Genomic DNA, 23,348 nt, shown 5'->3' on the forward strand with positions numbered 1-23,348 from the left:
GTCCTCTGTGCGGAGGCTATTTTTTCTGTATGAAACCTTGCCAGAGGCACCTTTGATTTTCATTTTGCAGCATGGCATAAACTCAAAAAATTTCAGAACAAATCAGAAGATGATACTCTCTTAGCTTACACGTTAATGCCAATTCATTATTAAGAATTTAAATGGCCTGGTGACTGAACGCACAAGACAGTAACTGCAAAAACACCGCTTAAACAAAAAAATAGTACAGGCCCTTTCATGAAATGAAGGGCTTATAGTTCTTAAACTATTCCAATTATAAGAGGTGATTACAAACTTGCTACAATAATAAGTAATACTGAATTATTATTAATGTCTAACAAAGACTCAGATCTTCAAAGGGTGCATAACTCCCTCCGAAATCCAGACACTAAGCAGTTGGGTATTTTTATAAGTTTAATGTGTGCTCTTTGTGCATGTATACACGTGACCTTTCATCCTATTGGTCCTAAAGCATAGAGTTAATGTATGTATGAAAGAACTGAGTCGTAATCAAAATGCATATGAACAAACAAGACCATATTTTACACACTAATACTATGTTCAGAGTTATATTCTGGCTTACAACAAAACAGAAATTTGTTCCTGTTTGAGTTGCTGAGAAGCTTGAAAGGCAGAATTCAAAAAGCAGTTGGCGTGATAGATGTGATTTGGGAGGGAGAGAGAAACGTGGGAAACAGTGAACACGGAAAAATGAAGAAATACAACTTAGAGGGGAAAGATATTGAAATTACAGAGAAATCAAAATATAGATAAGGGGAGCAAGAAGAATATGATAAAATGAGAGACACAGTGAAGTGATTTAATTTGGTCTTCGTTAGATTTGTTTCAATATTTAGTCAGAGTTGTTCATAACTGTTGTAACCCTTCTTGTCTTTACAGTTAGACTCTACTCCATCACATTGTACCCTGGAAAGAAAAATAGCATACCCTGACTTGTTAAAGGCTTTGAAATTTTTGTACCAAGATATACATATATATATATATATATATATGAAAAAAGGCAATCCTGTGTAATGGTAGCACTTTTAAATTCTATTAGAGTGTACCTTGTCTAGAGATCTAAAGTTCTTTGACAAAGAAGATAATACCTTATTTTTTGATGGAAGAACTGAATTGTTAAGATGTAATGAGACTTACAGGTCTAAGACCGGTTGATATTGACCATGTATTAATTGCTTTTTTTCCCTCTACTATTGTAGAATGAAGAGAAAGTTTTATTCCTGGGAGGAGTGTATGAACCTTCGAGAGGTTAAGGTACTTGTTCCATTCAGTGATTGACTTAAAATTAGACAATCCCTGTCACATATTGGGGTAACATCAAATTATTTCCACCCCTTTTATCAAAAAGTCCCCCCAACATGAGCTGTGGCATATGGTATTACAGTTCTGTTTTCTGGCTTTGTATTTGAACGGGGCGACTGTAATCTCACAAAAAATTCTTATTAAAGTTCTGTAGTCTTACAAACAATCATGTGGTTGTAGAGAGCTGCTTGGTTCTTGCAGTGAGTGGTGAGAGAGCTTTCCTATCACAAAACCTGAAGTCAATTGGTGTTTGTTTTTTAGGGCTTGAGAACACATGCCCTTTGCTCAGCAGTAACCTTTGTATATGCAGTTATTTCTGGATATTTGGTTTGGGGGCAGACACTTAGCATGAAATTGTGACACCAGCAAAGCTTTAGGGATATGTTCTAAGAACTTCCCTTTATTTCTAGTGTTTGCTACCACTGTTGCAAACATGCAGAAATCCTAAGTCACTTTTCTCATAGTACCACATATTGGTACTCTGTTGCTACAGCAAGAATGAACGCAGAATACACTGAAAATCTAAAAAGGGGGAGAATGAAGACCCAAGTATGCTGGTTTAGGCTGGGATAGAGTTAATTTTCTTCATAGCAGCTTGTAGGGGTCTGTGTTTTGGATTTGTGACCACAACAGTGTTGATAACACAGAGATGTTTCAGTTATGCTGAGCAGTGCTTGCACAACCTCAGACCTCCCTGTTTCTCATGCTTCCCCACCGGTGAGTTGGGTGGGTATGCACAAGAAATTGGGAGGAGACAGAGCTGGGGCAGCTGACCCCAACTCACCAGAAGGATACTCTACAGCATATGATGTCATGCTCAGTATGTAAAGCTGGTGGAAGAAGGAGGAAGGGGAAATGTTTAGGGTGATAGTGTTTGTCTTCCCAAGTAACCGTTATGTGTGTTGGAGCTCTGCTGTCCTGGAGATTGCTGAACACCTGCCTGATGATGGGAAGCAGTGAATGAATTCCTTCTTCTGCTTTGCTTGTGTCTGTGGCTTTTGCTTTACTTATTAAACTGTGTTTACTTCAATCCATGAGTTTTCTCACTTTTACTTTTTTGATTCGCTCCCCCGTCTCACTGTGGGATAAGCGAGCTCAGCTGCCCGCCAGGGTTAATCCACAATACCAAGGGAGAATTTCCAGAGTTATATTTTCTCCTGAGTCTAACCTGACTATTGCCAGTGCAAGTACAAGAAGAGTGTGGATTCTGCCAGTAGAAAGTTACTTATAGAGCAAATGCAGTTGTTCTGGTGCCTCCTATGATACCAGATAGCTGGCTTTTGAATGATGAGCACATTTAATTAATACGTATACTATATGTGCATCTGGTAATGCTTGAAGATCTGATCTTTGTTCTCAGAGCTGTCTGATTATTTAAAATAGTAAAGAGTTTTTGGAGCCAAGTATTCTGCATGAGCAAAATAGTTGTTTGGTTTTTTTTTTCATTAGAGTAAAACCCTTGTAAAATCCTGTTTGTCTTTTCTGTTTCTAGTCTTTGAAGAAATTAAACCATGCCAATGTAGTAAAACTGAAAGAAGTTATCAGAGAAAATGATCATCTGTATTTTGTGTTTGAATACATGAAGGAAAATCTTTATCAGTTAATGAAAGAAAGGTATGTAACATCATAACCCATTCCTGATATAAATTCATTACTTGCGTAATGTGCTTCTAACACCCCTATTACTTTTCCAAGGACTTTGGATAATTTGTTTAGGCTTAGATCACTATGGCTTAAAGCTGTGTGCTACAGTAGAAGCTGTGGCTGTCACCTTTGAGCATATCCCAAACAATTCAGTGAGATTTTCCAGTGTCTCTTCCCAGATTAGCCTGGCACATAAGTAGGGCACTCTTCTGAGAGTTAGGAACTGTGGACTTGTAACAGCCCTCATGCTGAAGAGGTGTTGAACCTAGAGCTTTTGATTTCTTAGGTTCCAGCAATGCTTTTTCTATTAGAGGGTGGTACCACCACCTCTTCTCTTATGCCTTCCTCAAATAAATGAATAAATAAAAAGTGGCTGAAATGATAATCATGAGGGATCAAATTCTGGATTTGTTCTAGGAATTTTTTTTTCCGTGCAATTTGAACTGACATGTCAAAAGACTGTTTATTTCATTTGTCACCATTCTCAATGAAGTCTAGCTTTTTTATATTTGCTGGAGCATTAATAAAGTCTTTATTTTAGCCTTTGGACCGTGATAGCATCCTCCAGAGGATAATTCAGGGCAAAATAGCTCCCTCCTTCGAATTGTTCTCTGAAGAGGCCATTATCTCTTTATGGGCCATAGGATCAGCCTGGGAGATGACAGCAATCTTACTTGATTTAACACAGTAATGTTATTGTTATATCTCTGAATACTACATAAAATACCTTTTTAAGCATAAAAATACTTACTGTGCATGCACAGGTATAGAACAACTTCAGTTAAATTGTGTACATATTTATGGATGCTGATTTTTAATTATATGAAATGATGAACTGTGAGAAAATAGTTTGAGTGCATAACATACAAACCAATGATCTTTAGGAATTTCTTAGAAATGCTTGATATATCCGACCTCCTTATGAAAACAAAGAGGGCAGATGTCTGTAAAAGTGTGCTACACATCATATTCTCTACAGTGTAGCTAGGCTTGGGCTTAGTCATTGTATAAGTCAAACCTTTAAGAATAAGATTTATTTGCTAAAGTCTTAGTTAAAATTGCCAGTCTTGCTGGAAGGGACTGTAGAGGAAATACGACTCTCTTTCTGCTGTAATTTAAAAAATAAGCAAGCAAATATGAAAATATGACTCTAGTAGCTGATCTCACTTCTGAAATATGTGACGGTCAGGGTTTTTTTTGAGAGAAGTCAAGCTCAGGAAATTGAACAAGGCCCCAGCCTTCTTCTTTATTCACTGTTAGGCTCTTTCTGAGCAAAATAGTCACTGATTTCCATCCCAGCCCATCTCTACTTTGTTTTGGCATGTGGAGGGGCAACTGGTAAGAGGGGCTGTCATTAAACCACCTGCCATGGCTGATCTGCTCACCTGAATATTATGAGAAGAAACTCTTGTTTTCAGTAGTAGCAGATGAGACTGTTTTTCAGATAACAGCAGAGAAGGAAGTAGCACAACAGCTGCTAGGTAATAACAAGGTAAAGTCAAAAGTATGGCTTATATGTGCATTAGAAGAGAGGAGAGAAGAAACTGTGCATGAAAAGCACTAAATTAACATGAACCCTTGCTATCTTGAGGAGCGTGCCTGATGAACTGTACGTGTTAAGGTTTGTTCAATTTGGCCAATTTTTTTTTCTTTTTCATTTTTTGATTTACTGTCCCACACAGCTTGATGTCACATAGTCTTAATAGAATGTAATATGGCAGTTCTGCAAATACTAGTAAATTTTGTTGGAGAAATAAACTACATATGAGTGCTTAAAATGCATCTGACAGTTTTATTGTCATTGTTACCTTTTATCTTTGGTTCATTAGATAGTATAAGCTGATGTGTGAGCTTAATCATTAATATTTATTTTCTCCCTTTTATCCCACAGAAACAAACTCTTTCCTGAGTCTACAGTTAGGAATATTATGTATCAGATCCTGCAAGGGCTTGCATTTATCCATAAGCATGGTAGGTTATGTTTTAGCTGTAAACATTTTGAATTAGAGCAAGATAGTGTCTATGTAAGTTTTTAATGAGTACACTAACAGTTACATTACTAATTTCAGTACAGGGAGTGATCGAAAGAATGACAGTGTATGAGAGATTCAGATTACTGAAAATATCCATATTTTATAGTTGCCTGATATTTTGATCTGGGGGGGTTGCTTAGTTCCTTTTCTCTAGATTTCTACTTTCTCAAACTGGTAGCTGGCCACTTTCTAAAACTCATTTGCTCCTAATGGGGACATTTCTTGATTTAGTGGTTCCATGACATTTAGAATAAAGGGATAATTACTCATTTCTCAAGGTACCCATAGATACCAGAATAAAATGCATGTTTTCTGTAAGATAAAGTAATACAGTCTGAGTGACAAACAGATTTCATTGCATGGCATGCCAACTAATTTTTGCAATAATGGTAAAAGCTGAAGCTGGTGTACCAGCCAGTAGTAACAAGACCCACTTTACTAACAAAAACAATTACTTATTTTAATGATAACTCCCTCAACATGTTTTGCTGCCCTCTGCAATTCTGCGTGCTAAGTACCCTGTAGTGTATGTTGCTGGTCAGCTCTCAGGGTGATCATCAGTGGCCAAAGTCCTGGAAGTCAGAGCCCTGTAAAGCTAGAGTTGACATTGCAATGCACATCAATATTTCATTTGAATTTTAGGGTTCTTTCACAGAGACTTGAAACCTGAAAACCTCCTTTGCATGGGACCGGAACTTGTGAAAATAGCAGATTTTGGCTTAGCTCGAGAAATTCGATCTAGACCTCCCTACACCGACTATGTATCCACCAGATGGTAGGTGCTGGTATTTGCCTGCATTGTGTGAAACTTATAATCAAGCCTTTGAAGAAGTAAAGTATTACATTTGTGCTGAAGGTAGTTCCAGTTTTGATGCCTCCTCTTTATTAAACTTTTATTTAAGCTCGGCATAATTTGAAAAGCTTCAGTTAATGCAAGATAGTTTACACATGGCAGCAGCAGCACAGGAACTGAGAAGGGACCTGATAAGGCAGGTGGGACATGCTGGGATTGCTGTGTGTCAGGAAGGCATTAGAGAGCTTAGAAGAGTTTATGTAGGTTTTAATTCTGCATTCTAGAAAAAAATGAAACCTTGTCTATAGGATAGGAAAGAATAGGAATTTTTAAAGGGATATTTGCTCTTAGCAGCAAAGAATGAAGAGCTGAGTGGTTTCATATATGTCTGAGTTGTTTTGATTGTTGGATTTTTGGGATTTGTTTCTTTTCTTTTTTTTTTTTTTTCTCTCTCTTACAGGTACAGGGCTCCTGAAGTCCTTCTGAGATCCACCAGCTATAGTTCTCCAATAGATATTTGGGCTGTTGGTTGTATAATGGCAGAAGTTTACACACTGCGGCCTCTCTTCCCAGGCGCCAGTGAAATTGATACTATATTCAAAATTTGCCAAGTCTTGGGGACGCCAAAGAAGGTAGCTACAGTGGCATTCCACACTGCAATAATACTACAAGTGTTCTAAAATACAGAATAGCACAAGAGCAGTAAGCATAAAAAGAATCGATTTTAGCACTTACTGCTACCATACAGCATTCATCTCAGATACAGTAAACTAAATTAAAACTTATTTTCTGTGAAATAAGCACTATGTAATTCTGCCATAAAACTTGACATTTAGGGGAGGAGAAAGAGACCCCTGAACAGCAAAAAAAGTAATTAGACTGTGATTTCATTAGGTGTAAGTTTCATTTTCTCTTGCATATTCCATATAAACCTATGGTTTAAGAGGCTAGAAATTGGAATCATGACAATACTTCTGTGTCCTGATTCCTTTTGTGGCTTTGGCTTGGTCAGATGCAAAGCAAGACTTACCTCTCACCAGAGGATTGAGGTGAAAATTACTAGTGAAATCTTTAAGAGTTTAGAGCAAGCTGAACATAATCTGTTACTGGTAGGAGACCATACGCTAGTGTACCTAGACACTGTATTTTACAGCTGAACTGTTTTTATAATTCAAAATCTTATTCTTCCAGAATGACTGGCCTGAAGGCTACCAACTTTCAGCCTCCATGAATTTTCGCTGGCCTCAGTGTGTGCCTAACAACCTAAAAACCCTCATACCTAATGCTAGCAGTGAAGCAGTGCAGCTCATGAGAGACATGCTGCAGTGGGACCCCAAAAAGCGGCCAACAGCTAGTCAGGTTTGGTTTTGTTTTCTTTTTCTCACATCTGCATGGTGCACTTTCTTTCGCTACAAGACACCTTTTATAGACAGTCAACTAACAGTTGCTCAGGAGTGCAGTTCTTATAAGGGAGAAGAGCAGAAGCCAAGAACAATTTGCAAGACAAAGGAGAGTAATTAAAAGAGAGTAATCAGTCTTTCGCAGGTAGCATCAACTGCATGGCGTGTGTGCTGAGTGGCCACGTGTGTGACCGCAGCATATATAAGTACACCTGAATTAAGTGTAATCCAATGACTATGAATGGCAGCAGAGTGAAGGCAGGATGTATAGCGGAAGGCTGTGATGCCATTCTTTCTCCCACTCAGGGCATTCTGTGATTCTGTTGCTATGTGCCATAGAATCACAGAATGGTGAAGGTTGGAAGGAGCCTCTGAAGGTCACCTGGTCCAACCCCCGTGCCCTCAGCAACCTGTGTCAGTGCCCAGTCACCCTCACAGAGCAAAAACCTGTTTACTGATGTTCAGAGAGAATCTCCTGTGTTTCAGTTTGTGCCTGTTGCCTCTTCTCCTGGCAGTGGGCACCACTGAAGAGAGCCTGGCTCCATGTTCTTTGCACCTGCCCTTCAGGTATTTACATACCTTGATAAGATCCCCCTTCACCTTCTGTTCTTCAGGCTGAACAGTCCAAGCTCACTTAAATCTTTCCTCATATGTGAGATGCTTTGATCCCTTAATTGTCTTTGTGGCCCTTCACTGGACTCCCCATTATGTCCATCTCTTTCTTTTGCTGGGGAGGCTGCAACTGGACACAGCACTTCAGGTGTGGCCTCACCACTCCTGAGCAGAGGGGAAGGATCACCACCCTTGACTTGTTGGCAACACTTTTGCTTGTGCAGCCCAGGATACCATTAGTCTTATTTGCAGCAGGGGAATATTGGTAGCTCCTGTTCAACTTGGTGTCTAGCAGGTCCTTTTCTGCCAAGGTGCTTTCCAGGTGGTTGACCCCAGCATGTTCTGATGCATGAGATTGTTCCTCCCCAGGTGCAGGACTTGCTCTTTCTCCATGTTGAACTTGATGAGGTTCCTGGCAGCCCCTTTTCTCTAGCCTGTCGAAGTCCCTCTGGATGGCAGCACAACCCTCTGCTGTATCAGCCACTACTTCCAGTTTTGTGTCATCAGCAAACTTGCTGAGGGTGCACTCTGCATCACCATCATTAATGGAGATGTTGAACAGTATTTGCTCCAATATTGACTTCTGTGGTACGCTGATACCTGCTGGCCTCCAGACAGATTTTCTTCCACTGATTGCCACCCTCTGGGCCTGGCCGTTCCGCCAGCGTTCAGTCCACCTCTTTGGCTGCTCATCCAGCCCAGCATTGCCTGGATAAAGCTGGCTTATGCAAGGCAGTTTGCAGGGCACGCTCAGCTCAGTTGCCCTGTGGATATGTCCCAACATCCTGTACATGAGCATAGCCCAAGTAACAGTATTGCACATACAATGGGACCAGTTGATGTTGACAGTTGCCACTGATTTCAGATATCAGTACTGTAGTGGTGGTACCCAGCTAATGAAATGAACAGGGAACCTTTTGAAAACCAGATGTCATTCTAGGTTCAAATCTGACTTGACTGCAGTAAAACCATAGCTGAAGCTTTGTGATTAGATCAGACCTTCAGTACAAATTGTAATAAAAAGTTTTAAAGCTAATTAAAACAGTTACAAAGTAAAATAGATGGAGAACTCTCAAACGTAATGAAAAGCAAAAAATATTTACTATAGCTTGGTATTAAGAGCCATTAACAAATATTTTACAGTAAGGTGCAAATATGTTGAGGATTCTGAGCTTGTAGAAGCTTATTTTTCAGTGAAAAGTCTTTGGGAAGACGAGTAGACCTGAAACATCAGGATGGGCAGAGATTAATTGCCTTTATTGACAACTCCTTAATTACTTGTAAGGCAGGATAAAGATATTTCTACCAACATGTCTTCTGAAGAAGAGAGAGGCTGTTTTTCATAAGGGTTTTATTTCTTTCGCTTGATTCACTCTTGGAATTGGAAACTGGAAGAGATGGGGTGTCTCTGGAGTCATTCAAGTCTTGATGGCTGAATCTATGATGACAGGTGTGCATGTGTTTGCACATGTACACACAGACACACATGAAGAGACAGCACATAATGAAACATGCTGCTGGGTACCATTTACATGGTTGTCTTGCTTCTGCAGAACCTCTTCCTTTTGTAGAAGTCCACAGAGGATTTGATAACATGGTATCTGTTGAAACCTTACTGTTGCAGCATTATTCTGACATGGATTGTACTCACTAGAATCTGGTGTTGAGAGATGGGTCTTCTGCTGTTTCCCACCCCAGATAAAAAGGGAATTAAATTCATACTGTTAAACAAGGGTAGGGTAAGTTAAAAACTTTGTTTTCCTAAGGTGGATCCTAACATCTTAATTGTGTTTTAGGCACTTCGATATCAGTACTTCCAGGTTGGGCATGCCCTGGGTGTTCAGGAACTCGGGAAACAAAAGGAACTGCATAATAAATCATCTCTGCATATTAAGCCTGTACCTCCAGCACAACCCCCTCCGAAACCTCATGCCCGCATTTCATCAAGGCCTTTTCAACAAAACCAGTCTTCTCAGCACTTGGTGTACCCATATAAGACGGACAACATGGGGGCCGAGCACAGTAACTACTTACAGGAAGATAAGTCTAACCAGGTTCTTCTGCCTGCAATTCACAATAAGGTTCCTCAGCAGGTAAAGGCCTACCTAGCTTAAGATATGCTTCCTGATATACTGACTGCTTTTTCCTTAATTGTGTTTCTTTTTCTTGTTCTCTTTCATGAGATTCTGATACTTTACTAAAAGGACATGAAATGGGAATAAAGAATAGTTTACAACTTTCTGCTAGAAATGGGAAGTTACTCTGTTGGAATCTAAATCAAATTGCTGTAAAGCAAGCAAGTCATTTTCTCATTTCAAAGCCATTTTATGCTTACTTATGTTGTAAAGCACCACTTAAAGGATGACACTGTGATTTCATACAAGCAAAAAGGATGTACAGTGGTCAGAATATTAATGAGACTGATGCCAGAGAGCAAAGTATTAAGCTAAAGTGTGTTGAAATGAGAGGTAGGGAAGCTATTGCCTTCATCCACTTAAGGCATCCAGTTTCTGTAACTGAGAATAATAGTCCCTTTGGGCTTCTGTACTGGCCATGGAAAACAACAGATTCTTCTGTCAGCAGAAGCTACCTTTTCTGTTGATTTTACAAGGAGACTGGACTCATGATGATGAGAGCAGACTGTGAATACTGCTGCTAATAGATCGGTCTGAAGCAGGGTCTGCACTGGCCATATACAGAGTTGTGCAAGGTTAAAATGTACTGATGAGCTTAAATAGATGAGAGGCACAAATTTGTACCAGCACTGTCCCTCAAGAAAGATGTTTTGTTAAGTATCTAGGTACAGGCTTGTGGAAACATGAACATACCTGCAGTTTTGTACTCCCAAGATGAATCAAGAAATAAAAATTGAGCATGAGCTAATTGTTTAGGAGGTTTATAGTGAAACGTAAATAGAATTGGAATTGAGACCTAAGAGATTTTTTCTTCTGTCAGTGCGAGATGCTTTATTAAAGGATGAAATGCAGAAGGTATGTAATAATGTCTACAGGCTACAGATTGTGTTTTTACCATGTTTAATGAAAGATTAGGATTCTGTTGTTAAAACTTAACTACCACTGTCACTCTTTGAGGGGGAAAACACTGTTAGGCTAAAAAAGTTGTCTTTGTTCCTGGCACCTGGTTTGTGATGTAAACACATGGGTTTGTTTCTTTTCAATCTTCATAACAGAAAACATCTGCTGGGACCGAGAATATAAATGGTGAACTTAAACCAAAAACTAGGCGAAGATGGGGACATCTTGCCAGAACGGTGAAGAGTTCTGAAGACTGGGATGACTTGGAAGACCTTGATTTCAGCTCTTCCATCATGAGGACAGACCTGAAAAACAAGAAGAAGCAGAGTGATGAAACTATTTGTAGGTGAGTTGGTTTCTTTTATGTTTGTGTGCTATTTGGACATATTTCCTTAGGCTTTGTTTCTTTTTTCGTAATGTTGTTCATTAGTCTTTGCCTTGGCTGCTTGTTGCGTGCTGATCTTTGAATTGCAAACCTATTTTGGTGGACAGTGCGCCCTTCTATACAATTCCTTGTTCATTTTTCCCCACTGAAAATGATGCTTAGCTTAAGTCTTCCCAAGTTAATCTTTGAATATATACTTTCTATTTCACATATGAACCATTTTGATGTATTCGATGCATGTGCACTGTTTTGGGTGACTCTAAGCTACAGTTTCTGAGGGTCATACACAACAGAGAAAAACTTACTGGTTGATTTATAAAAACTTTAAAAGCAATATATAAGGGAACTAGAAGCACAAATCTGATTTTCAAGGCACTGGTATGGCTTCAGGCCGAAAATATTCCCTGTTGTCCGTGTGTTTATGCTTTAGCAAACACAATATGAGGGAATGATTCCTGGAGATGAGAAGGCCAACTGCAGATAAACATGCACTGTAAGAATTGGACTAAGTGTAGCAATTTTTGTGTTATAGATTTGAAAGCATTTTGGACTTGAAGCCTTCAGATGCTGTAGGCTCCGGCAGCAGCGCACCTTCCCACGTGACGTTTCCACGGCAGGACACTCCCACACTGCGAGTTTCTGCAGCAAAGCAACACTACTTGAGACATTCTAGGTATCTACCTGGTTAGTAAAAAATACTTATTTCTTCTTCTTTCTGTTAATTCCAGCAGTAGTATGAAATAGTCATTGGTACACTAGGCTTTATCCTTTGAGCTTGCAGTGGGGGAGGATACTGCATAAAGAAGATGAAGAGAGGAAGAGCTTTACTAATGTAGATGGCCATGAGAGAAACTACATTCCAGCAGTCTAGCAACTGAGATAAATCCTGCTTGCAAGAAGGAATGGGATGGTTGGTACTTCGTCCTGCTGGATACTGTCTTGTACTTTAAAGTGTGTTAGAAAATGTCTGTTAACGTGCCAAGCTATTCCATTTTCCCAAGAAGGAAAAGACTGGTCTCCTAGACTGGAAAAGGAAGTGCCCTAGGTTTACCTCATGAGTGTATAATGCCATGAGCAACAGAAGCTGACTAATAGTGGGAATATGCTTTGCTTGTAGCTTGGAGTTAAAGAGAATGCAAATCTCTGTTTCTCTAGAGGAACCATGCGCCTGTCTTCATGTTAACCTTTGCTATACTGAGACAAGCAGTAGGACAGGAAGAAGTACAGGAGGTGGGCAGCGTGCCTGCCTGTATTTTAAAAGAAGCTGGATATAAATGAATCGTCTTTTCTGCTTATAAAGGCAGTGTTAGCTGTTTGTTAACTAGTAGTACTAGTACTTGAAAATTAACACTAGAAGGTATCGTGATGGTAAACTCTATCTTTTCTCTTGAAACAATTAAGTTCAATGACTTTCAAATTGGATTACTGCTTAAGTAGAGCTTTGATAGCCAAGAGTTGTGTTACTAGAGGAGGCTGTAAAACACATTGATCCCAAGCCTGCCTTTGCTTTACATAAATTGTAATTGCATCCTTGCATGTTAGACACCCTGCTGAAATATGGAATGTATATTAAATACAAATAATATGCAACATATGAACTCTACTGCAAACTGTTTGCACAATCTGTGGTTTCAATAGATGCACCAAAGACAAGTACAGTACTGTGGGAAATGTAATTACCATTATTTACTCTCAGGTTATCTTGCCACTGTTAGGCTAAAAGCTGTAAAATGTTGTGTTTGATATGAAGCATAGATTTCATTTACGTAGCAATGTTCATCTTCTGTGACTTGAAAGTATTTGTGGTCTCAATGTAAGGGTTCTGTTCCCTGGCATAGAGCAGCCATTGACACCAGTGGAACTATTTACACCATTATCTTTGCAGGAACAGGGCCTATGCTTCAGCATAGCTTTCCCATGTGAGAGGATGGGCTGTAACCCAGGGGCATGTTAGAGTGGAAAGGTTTTGGTTCAGTTCACTGAACTGCACAACTGCTCTAAGACTGTGCATCAGATGAAATTAATGCAAGCCTGTGTAGCAGATTTCAGCATGGTTGTTTTTGCATTTTTGCAATAGGAATAAGCACAAGGAATAGCACAGGCTCCACTTCAAACAAAGAGTCTGTTCCATCGAATGCCTGGCCCAGTTCTAGCTTGCCTGGGAAAACTTCTGCTTTGGGAGGTAGTATTAACAGGATGAATTCAGGTAAGAAGCTGTGCTTAACACTCTGAGAAAAGATAATGGGTGATATCTCTGCAATTCCAGACAGCTCTATTTTATGTTCACCTATTTATAATACATTGTTGGTTCTGAAGATATTTGCTAACAGTATCTGTTATTTCTGTTGAAATCAGTTTATGAGCACTGTTCCTTTGATTTGGAGACTACCTTAAACGGAGACCCAGTAATTTCTTGTAATGAGTCCCCAAAAGTCTGATTTGATCCTGAGGGTCTCTTCCAACCAAAATGATTCTATGAGTCTATGAAGTACCACATGCGGAGAAGGATGGATAGCTTAGGTCTGTTCAACCTGAAATACTTCATCTCACCTGCAATTTCCCTCATCTGTTCTTGTAAGTCATATTTTCAGGTTCCCAAATTGTTTTAGGCCAGCTGGTATATAAATAGTCGTAGAGGAGGAAGCTGATCTAAACTGAGCTAGCTATACACACCACTCTTGTTATGTGAATAAAGCAAATAAAATAATCTCTCATCATGTTTTTCAATGGATGCTGTTTAAAATAGTGGAATAATTGTAGATTTGAAAAAAAGCAAAACTCTTCAATTTTTCTTCTTCAGGTTTTTGGGGCATTTGGTATTTCAGGTATTTAATCCCTGTTATTTGATTTGAAGTCATTAATTTGTTGATTTTCACATTAGGTTTTACCAGATATACTTAAACATGTTGATGTTTCTAGATCATATCTATGTATTCCCTCTATAAGTCTTCCTTGGCTTCAGGTTTTCATGTGATGTTACAGTTCTGCAGTGAAGTACTTGTTTTGTATATGTTGTTATAAAAATGTTTGATTGGGAAAATTTCTGTTGAATCTTGGCCCCAATAAGCATTTCGGGCCTTTAAAAAATAAAGACTTAAGATTTTGCATGTAATTTATTCAGAAAATTGTTCTTTAAATATTCAAGATGGGAAGATATTGTAAATGGCTAAACTACATGAGAACCTTACATACGTAGCACGTCTCCTTCCTGGCTCTTCTGCAAGTTTTTGCTGCTTTTGTAGCTGCATAAGATATAATTAAGTTTTTCCCTTTTGTACTTAATACCATAATTTCCCACAATATGCTTTGCTACTGCTCTACTGCTCTTGTGCATTATAGGCCTATGTGCCATGGGCCCGATCTGTGCATGCTGACGTGTTTAGTGTCCATGTGCACTATGACTCTAGACTGTTTTTTGTTCCAGTTTCTACAGCTTATTCTACAGCTTATCCTACGGGTCAGTCAGATCTGTTCCTGCTCATCCTAGGGACAAGTTTTGTAGCTGACTTTCCAAATTTGGAGCATGCACCTGTCCCAGTTTATTAAATTGCACTCTCATTGGCTTCAGTAAGAGCTTTGTGTGGCACCAGAGCCCCAGACTCACTGCACAGAAATCAGGCGTGAGTATACATATAGGATGCAGTTGGTGAAAGTCAGACAAAATAATTCCAACTGAGATGCTACGTTTTGAAAACTTTGAGAAACCTTGAAAAAAATCTGAGTTTTCAGGTAGAAATGGAAATTGTCCTTCTAGGAGTGTGATTTGTACCTGTTTCCGTTCATCTGTAACACAGTCTGGTGCTGACAGCCTCCTGAATGCAGGCATGTGTAGGATCTGTGGATTTCTAGTGTTTTCAGCAAAGTTCTTGTTTTCATCAGTCCATGGTCAAGCTTGATTTTGAGTATGACCCATCCATGCACACTTTTGCCATTTATTGATAATACGGGAGATCCCTTGGGTTGAGCTCAAGTGTTCCTTGCTGTTTCTTTCAGGGCCTGTAGGATCGAGCGGTCTAACTAGTGCTTGTGTCCCTTCATTTCTGAAGAAGGAGGTCGGCTCTGCTGGGCAGAGGGTTCAGTTAGCACCAGTTGTGGATCCGTCTTCTAGTAAGTACGGTACCAAAGTTGTCTTGTACCTTACTCATTACTCCAGTAATGCTGTATATCCACAGCACTGAACCACGTCTTTGCTTTACTTTATTTGTAAATATTTGACTGGAACTACAGCTAGTCACCTTGCAGTACTTCATATGAAGAAGGACTTCATTTATTTTTACTTTGTTTATGAAATATGTGGTTTCATCCACAGCATATTTCAATGGGACCTAGAGGTTGGTGTGAGAGCTGGCACAGAATTCATGGTTATCAAATCAGTGATATAAATACTCCTTGTCTGATAAGGTTTCAGGGATTGGATCCACACTATTGTTTCCCATCAGCAAATTCTATTTAAAAAGGAGGCTTATTACCTGAAGAAATAAGGACATGGACGTGCATCTGGTTGCTGATCAGTGTAGTCAGCTACTCACTGAACCTTTATCTCATAGCATTTTCTTTTATCCATTAGATTATACTGCTCTGAAGTCAATAAGACCACATCTTGGACGGCCATCATTCAATTCACCTACCAAAAGCACCCCGAGGTTGATGCCTCTCCCACCACCAGCTCACCCGATCCATGGGCGCGTTGACTGGTCTGCAAAGTATGGTGCTCACCGGTGATATGCGGAAATACTCTCCGAACTAGTGCATGTTTCCCATCAAATGATGGATAACATGAGACAATTTGATATACTGTTTTGTGTACCTGTATATTTAAAAGAAACAGATCTTATATGAGTGAGACATTTTGAAGGGTTTTTTTATTTTACTTTTATTTGTATTAATTTGAATGCAATCTTGTACCTTTTTGTATAAAATTGTTTTGTTATATAATTGGGTCCAGTTATTTTCATAAATCTGATACATTTTGTATATATGGCTTAGGGGGTTTGGCATTTTTATATGAGAAATTTTTATATCAAACTTTTTTTAAAATTAAATTTTCCTTTATTAGATTTAACTTTTTTATAAAAGTGGATTAAAAAAGTGAAGTGGTGCAATATTGCAGTGGAAGAGAAGTACCGAGGAAGGGGCATTCACTACACATTTTCTGAATTTTACGTGCTAAATGAGTCTGTATAATTTCAGTGATGCCACGTCTTGATGCCAAGCTTCTGTTGTCCTGTACTCATTTGCTTTGTACTGACATCAAAGGAATGAGTGACCAGCAGCTGAAACTCTCCTTTGCAGACACTGATTGCTGAAAGTTGGTGGGAAGCTTTTTTTAAAATTTATTTATTTTTGCCTTTACCAGGTTTTTGTTGGACTGCTGTCCAGCTTTCCAGCTCCATTCTTTTGCTTTTACCAAATTCGGGGAGTCTTCTTGTTTGGTGAAGGGTGAATACCCTTCTGTAGATCTGTTTTCTGACACAGCGCTCTTTTTTCCGCTTCAAAGTTGCTTCTTGGCATTGTTTGCTAGGAAACAGAATGCAGACCTACCTCTGTTAAATTAATTTAAATATTCTAATGATGTCTAAAGAGAAAAATCAGATTCTGCTGCTGCTTTGTTGTTAGGAATATGAGATCTGAAGACATATTTGAAACAGTATTAACAATTATAAATCTGGTTTCAAAGTAACAACATATTAGTGATACAATACACTAGCAGCAGAGTTTAAGAAAACAGTATCTGTGTAGCTGACTTAATTTTCATCACTGCTTTAAATCATTTTTGGAAAAAAAAATGCAGAGGAAATGAGTCAGTTTCAGCTTACTTCAGTACATCTTTACTCACACTGTGAAGAGCAAGTCAGCTTCTGTAAGTTAGTCCCCCAGGCTCTACTGGGAAAAGTGGGACTTTACCTGGTCCTGCTAAAAAACATTGTGAATTTGTGGTTGATTTCACAGAAGCGGATGCAGCTCTTTGAGGAGCAGTTTAACTCGGTTTATAAGAGAAGATGAATTATCAGATTGCAGAGAAAAGAAAATGGCCCCTTATTTTGGTTTTATTCTGCACGGGAAAGTTGTACTAGAGTCCAGCCATCAGCAAAAGACTGATGTAGATCAGAAACAGCATTTGGGTGTTCCTGCACCTCCTTCCACAGAAGGAAGATAAAACAGTACAGTGTGGTGGGAGAGCATCTTTTATCGCTGTAGTTTAGACCAGTACTGCCAAAGCTGCAGCCTGCTGTGAAAGTGCAGCTTCCCGCAGATGTGTGCAGAGATGCTCACCTTCTGACCTCATTGTGTGAACAGATCAGGCAAATCTTGTATTTATGAGACTTAGATCCAGTCTGACGGGATCAGGGCAGGTATAGTTCTCAGCACCCGGGCCTTTTGAAGGAGGTAAAGGGCAAGTGTGTCAGCGAGACCCTGCCTGTGGGGTCTGCCTGCTCCCACGATGGGCAGCTGCTGGGGACTGGAGATGGGTAACTCATGCTGGCCTTTCCAGTCCTCCCATGGAGAATGTGTGGGACTTGGAGGAAGCTGTACCCCAGAGCAGGCTGCTGGCTCTGTGCTACAGGGAGCTGTGAGGACCACTGGTAGCTGTTGGACTTTATGGACTCAGTCCACAGAAGAAGACAAAAAGGGAGCAGAAGGGTCTATGCATTAAAGAGAAGTATGCATACAAGACTTACAGATGCCAAGGGCATGTTAACGTGTCCAGCCACCCCAGTTTTTTGTTCATAGGAAGTATGAACTCCACATCTAACTGCTTCCAAAGCGGCAGTGCTAGTGTGTCACAGTGAACTTAAAACAGCCATTCAATTTCTAAAGCACATAGTGATGGTATCTTTGCGTGAGCAGAAGGGGAGATGATAGGTATATTTGTGTTAGAACTGGAAAGATAGTTTTTTCCCTTGGGGAAAATATCAGTATTTATGTCTAGATATCATTTAATATCATTTAATTTATTTTATCACTGAATTATTGGTCTCAAGAGGGAACAACCTGAGCTTGTCCTAAGTATCCCTAGACCTAAGTAGGCAATTTAACCAGTATGTTCCATATACTTAATTCCTACTAGTGAAAGCAAGAGATTGACAAGTCACTAGAACAGGCTGCTGGGGCTTGGATTGGTCCTACTTAACGGCACGTACCGAAGTGTGAGCTCCTTTCTTGTGAGCTGACGCTGTCAACGAGTGGTGAGTGAGAATCATCTTGAGAGAAATTCAGCTCGCCTGAGAACTTGCCAGCCCTCTGGAGATGCCTGGATCTCTCTGCTAAGGATGGGGACTACTCCATGTGTTTAAAGTTCTCAGCCATTTTCAGCCCTGCAGTGATTTTCTTGACCACAGCATTCAGGTTTTGGTCAGTCTGGCAAAAAGATTAGAAAAAGAAGTAGTACTTTTTTTTCGCATATCTCCTGCTTTCCTGAATTAAAGCCTACCTTTAGGAAAAAAAGCTAATAATCTTGATATTCAGAATCACCTCTGCTAGTTTTAATTTAGTGGGACAGAAGAATTGCTGAGTACAAGTATAACGGCAGCAGTCTCGTAGCCTTTACTCACGCAAATTCCTACTGAAGTTGGAAAGTTATTTTTGAGCAAAGACTGAGCTATGTATTTTACTGTGCTGTCTCAGTGTGCAATACAGATACGGAAAAGATGTAGGGCTTTATTATACTGAAAGCTGGACAGGCAGCATATCTGAGAATTTATCATACGTAACATACTACTTTGTGTTTTAATATTTAGCAGCATCTTTATGCAAAATGTTTTTAGAATCCTACTGTTTACATTTTCTCAGGCTTTTACGCATAACATGTAATAATGACTGTTGGAAATAAAGGAGCCTGACAAGGGACTCGTTCACCTTTGTAACCCAGATTTTCATAAAAGTTTTGTGTAAGTGCCATGATGTTAATTAAAATAAAAACCACCCCAGAAAACCCACTTCCATGGTATTTCTGTACCTAATAAGACTGTTGATATGAGTAGTTTGTTCCATAATGTGAGGAAGAAAACATATTGAAAGGATGTTTTTGAACTAATGTGGAAGGAGAGGGTGGAGTAAGTTGTTGAAGAAATAATGGTTCTTGTTTGTTCAGTGCTTTTGTTCAAAAACATTATAAATATTTGTTTCATTCCTTCTGTGTTGTCTCCTTTCCAGAATAAAGTTACTCTCAAAGAAATATTGACTGAGTGGAGTCTAGATCTTTTATAATAAGAGAACTTCAGTTTTGCTTTTGTTTCTTTCTTTCTTTCTTTAATTGTGGGGTGTTGGGGTTTTGATTGGTTTTGTTTTGCTTTTTTTTAAATAAGCCTTACTTGTGGTGCCCTGTGGGAGGGGTACTGCCTCCTGGCAGCTGTGCTCTTTCTGCAGGTTTGTGGCCCGTGTGGTTTGAGTCTAAGCATGTAGTGTCCGCACTACACCATGAGCTTCGTGTGAAACTGGCAGTTTCAGAGGAGTTGACATCTGAGCACCAAACTGACTGCAGTGCTGAATCAAACTGAAGATGCGTAACACCTCTGAAGGACAGGCAGTTGGGCTAGATGGCCATTGTAGGTCTAGTCCAACTGAAATCTATTCTATTCTAATCTTTAGTGTCTTGTGTCAACGGAAGTGATCCTTCCCCTGTACTCTGCATTGGTGAGGCCACACCTGGAGTACTGTGTTCAGTTCTGGGCCCCTCAGTTCAGGAAAGACATTGAAGTGCTGGAGCAGGTCCAGAGAAGAGCAACACGACTGGTGAAGGGACTTGAGCATAAGACCTATGGGGAGAGGCTGAGGGAGCTGGGGTTGTTTAGTCTGGAGAAGAGGAGGCTTAGAGGTGACCTCATCACTCTCTATAACTACCTGAAGGGAAGTTATAGCCAGGTGGGGATTGATCTCTTCTCCCAGGCAGTTAGCAATAGGACAAGGGGGCATGGGCTTAAACTCTGCCAGGGGAAATTTAGGCTGGATATTAGAAAGAAATTCTTTACAGAGAGAGTGGTCAGGCATTGGAATGGCTGCCCAGGGAGGTGGTGGACTCGCTGTCCCTGGAGGTTTTTAAACTGAGATTGGACATGGCACTTAGTGCCATGATCTAGTCAATGGACTGGAGTTGGAGCAAGGGTTGGACTCGATGATCCCTGAGGTCTTTTCCAACCCAGTCGATTCTGTGATTCTGTGAGTCTGTGTCACCTTTCCTCAGCTTTCTCCCCCTGCTTTCAAGACAGTAGAAGCTGGAGAAGGTTGATAACTTACAAACCCAGCCCTTTCAGTAACTGTTACATGGACTTAAAGTGACTTGTACAGGTGATAAACTAGGTGAAAAATACCGGATTGTAGCTGGAGTGTGTAAGGTGAGGAGCTCGAGGAGCCATGGGTGATGTGGGGATGGATGTGGGTAGAAGTGATAAACTGAGGAAGACTCACAGGGATGTAAAGTAATTACCACTTCCTGCTGCAGTGCAAAGGAGATGTCCAAGTGGGAGTTTTGGAGGGTTTGGAAAGGCTTATTTTCCGGGGGGCGGTGCAAAAGAATGGCAGACTGCCCCGTGCAGTGCCTCACTTGGATGTGTCTGGAGTCTTGGAAGCTTGACTACCCTACGTTCTCCTACAAATGGACCGCTTGAGCTTGTTTGGAGGTTCTAGCAGGGGAGCGCAGCTACCGTATACCCTTGACCGATGAACGGTACGCCTCTATCGGGGAAGGTCGTCCTCTTCGACCGAGCGCGCAGCTTCGGGAGGGACGCACATGGAGCGGTGAGGGAGGAAGGGGACACCCGCCTAGCCAGCCAGATCAGCCGAATCAACCCTGGCGATCAATGGGGTGACAGATGTCGCAGCCAGATCGCCCTCACATCCATGCTAAAACTGTGCTCAAAAGCTATATAAAGGCCATGAAGTTAAATTATCTGAACCTTACGGCGATGCCACCGAGGTGGAATATTCAGTGACGCACACCACGGAGTTACCTCTGAGTAAAGACCAAACGTTCCAGGCTAAACCACCCCAAACTTTTAAAGGTTTTTTTCCGTTTGTTTTTCGTTACGGTTTCCTCCCAGAAGCCTTCGCTAACTATGCAGAGTAGCGGCTTTCTATTGGCGGCTGTCCCGCTTGTCACCGCCCCATAGCGCTGCGGCGGGGAGCGGAGCGGCGGTGACTGTGGCTGCTGGCGGGGGAGGTGGGTGAGTGCGTGCGTAGGCCGCTGCCCGGCCCGGCCGCTTTCCTCACGGATTGGCAAGCGGGCGGGCGGCGGTCTGCGGGCCTCGCCAGCTAAAAGCCGCGTTCGTTTCTTTGCTTGTTTGTTATTATTCGCGTTCTCTGTCTGCATAATGTGGGTTTCGGTGATTTTGCCTTTCCTGTCAGCACCCCGGTGTCCGGGGCGGGGGGTGGGTGCTGTGCCAGGTGCAGTTTGCCACTGGGGTGTCTGATCAGGATGTCATGTCGCTGGTACTGGGCTGCTCGCCCCAAGCCAGACGAGTGTTAGTACAAGAGGTGCGTACTCCAGCGTTTCTCATCTCTTATGTGAGAGTGTTCTCCATTCTGCTCTTTGCTTCCGAGCCCTCCCCTAACTGCCAACTATTACTATTATGGCTCACCGTTTAATAACATGAACTGCTCTTCATCTTCAGGCTATGAAGAACGTGTCACAAATGGAAGGGGTTGGAGTCAGTGGCCCAGGAGGATACTACCTGTTGTAAGTTGATTAGGGGACTTTCCCCCGGGCTGGTGTGACAGGAGAGCTGTGACAAGGACAGCTGGCGTTGGGCTGCTGAGTGCGAGCAGAGCCGTGGGTCTGCAGGACACGCCAGGCGCAGCTGGTCTCCTGGCCTCTTCACCAGTGTTCTGGTCTGTGCAGCCAGCATGGGAGCAGTGGCTTCTTGCGTGGATATATGTTCCCTCTTTCCCCCTGTTAGCCCAGGTGGCCTTCACAAATCACAAGGGAGTAAACTGAGATCCTTTTTTTCCCCAAGTGCCTCTTGCTGTTGAGATCCCAGGCTGAGGGCAATGAGCAGCAACCCAGCTGTGATTGCAGCTCCTGGCTAAAAGTTCACAAGCTGGACTTTGTCTTCCAGTACTGCATGTCAGACTCAGTCTTAGGAACCAGAATGCTACAGCTTGCTTCAAAGCTCATCGATCCCCCTGCATTTACAAGACAAGCATCCACTGTGTCTTTACCTTCTGTTTTCCTTTGCAGCATCAGTATGTGCTGGGCAACAGTGACTCGCTTATCTCCTGTGCTGATATGCCAGTTGTGATGCTAGGAGCAGGTTTTGGGAAGGTGCACTGAAGAAAAGTGACTGTTCTGTTTCTTTAATGTTTTAAACCTCAAGTTAAGAATCACCTTTGGCTTTTTTCTTCTTCTTCTGTGAATTTAGCTGTAGTACAAGCAACTCCTGTTTCATTCTGTTCTTCCGAAAGGGGATCTCATCAATGTTTATAAGTATCTCAAGGGTGGGTGTCAAGAGGATGGGACCAGATGGTGCCCAACTATAGGATGAGGGGCAATTGGCACAGACTGAAGCACAGAAGGTTCCATCTGAGGGTGCCAGAGCACAGAACAGACTGCCCAGAGATGTTGTGGAGTCTCCTTCACTGGAAACATTAAAAACCTTCCTGGACACATTCCTGTGTGATTTGCTCTAGGTGAACCTGCTTTAGCGGGTGGGTTGGACTAGACAATCTCCAGAGGTCCCTTCCAACCTCAGCCATTCTGTGATACTTTCCTTTAGTATTTTTTCCTGGTTTTCATCTGCTGTTACATTTATTAGCAGTATAGATACTACTCAGCAATATTTTAGTTTCCAGTGACTTACCTAAGAAGAAATGGAAGTCCCTAAGCAAGCGTGCAGGGCTGAACAGCTTGGCTCATCTGAATTCCCATGGTTTGATGCAGCCTTGTATTATGTGTTCTGTTTTTGTGCCTGTTGGCTAACAGGCGAATTGCTTGCCTCGGGTTTGTTCAAGGTCTTTCATACGTTGTTTTTTTTCCTCTCCACTTATGAAGGAATGCTTGCAGCATTGGGAACTGGAGGTTATTGTTTGCATGCCAACAGCCTCTTTTCCAGGATTACTTGAGCTGTGGGTTGGGGTGACAAGAAATCTCCCTGCAGAGGGGGAGCAGCTCTCAGTTGCAGCCAGGACAGG

General features: G+C 41.2%; 2 protein-coding genes across 13 annotated transcripts in view; both read left to right on the forward strand.

Moving 5' to 3' along the window:
- CILK1 (ciliogenesis associated kinase 1) overlaps positions 1–19,401 on the forward strand; it is a 26,068-nt gene extending 6,667 nt beyond the window's left edge. For 9 of the 12 annotated variants that reach the window (XM_082049571.1, XM_082049569.1, XM_082049568.1 and 6 more), the window contains 12 exons: positions 1,221–1,275; positions 2,816–2,937; positions 4,859–4,938; positions 5,643–5,775; positions 6,254–6,425; positions 6,985–7,152; positions 9,602–9,898; positions 10,996–11,186; positions 11,758–11,909; positions 13,303–13,431; positions 15,219–15,332; positions 15,793–19,401. In XM_082049571.1, coding sequence (XP_081905697.1) covers positions 1,221–1,275; positions 2,816–2,937; positions 4,859–4,938; positions 5,643–5,775; positions 6,254–6,425; positions 6,985–7,152; positions 9,602–9,898; positions 10,996–11,186; positions 11,758–11,909; positions 13,303–13,431; positions 15,219–15,332; positions 15,793–15,947 — 1,768 coding nt within the window. In that variant the 3' untranslated portion in view covers positions 15,948–19,401. Of the gene's footprint in view, positions 1–1,220; positions 1,276–2,815; positions 2,938–4,858; positions 4,939–5,642; positions 5,776–6,253; positions 6,426–6,984; positions 7,153–9,601; positions 9,899–10,995; positions 11,187–11,757; positions 11,910–13,302; positions 13,432–14,025; positions 14,051–14,649; positions 14,846–15,218; positions 15,333–15,792 lie in introns of those variants that run through there. The other 3 variants (XR_014183762.1, XR_014183763.1, XR_014183764.1) reach the window with 3 other exon arrangements.
- Positions 19,402–21,347: 1,946 nt separating this feature from the next.
- LOC309438062 (uncharacterized protein) overlaps positions 21,348–23,348 on the forward strand; it is a 35,858-nt gene continuing 33,857 nt past the window's right edge. The window contains exons 1-2 of the mRNA XM_082048969.1: positions 21,348–21,381; positions 21,833–21,897. The gene's annotated coding sequence lies outside the window, so the exon portion shown is untranslated. The remainder of the gene's footprint in view (positions 21,382–21,832; positions 21,898–23,348) is intronic.

Source organism: Streptopelia decaocto, assembly GCF_964273445.1.
Source record: "Streptopelia decaocto genome assembly, chromosome: 3".
NCBI classification, from domain to species: domain Eukaryota; kingdom Metazoa; phylum Chordata; class Aves; order Columbiformes; family Columbidae; genus Streptopelia; species Streptopelia decaocto.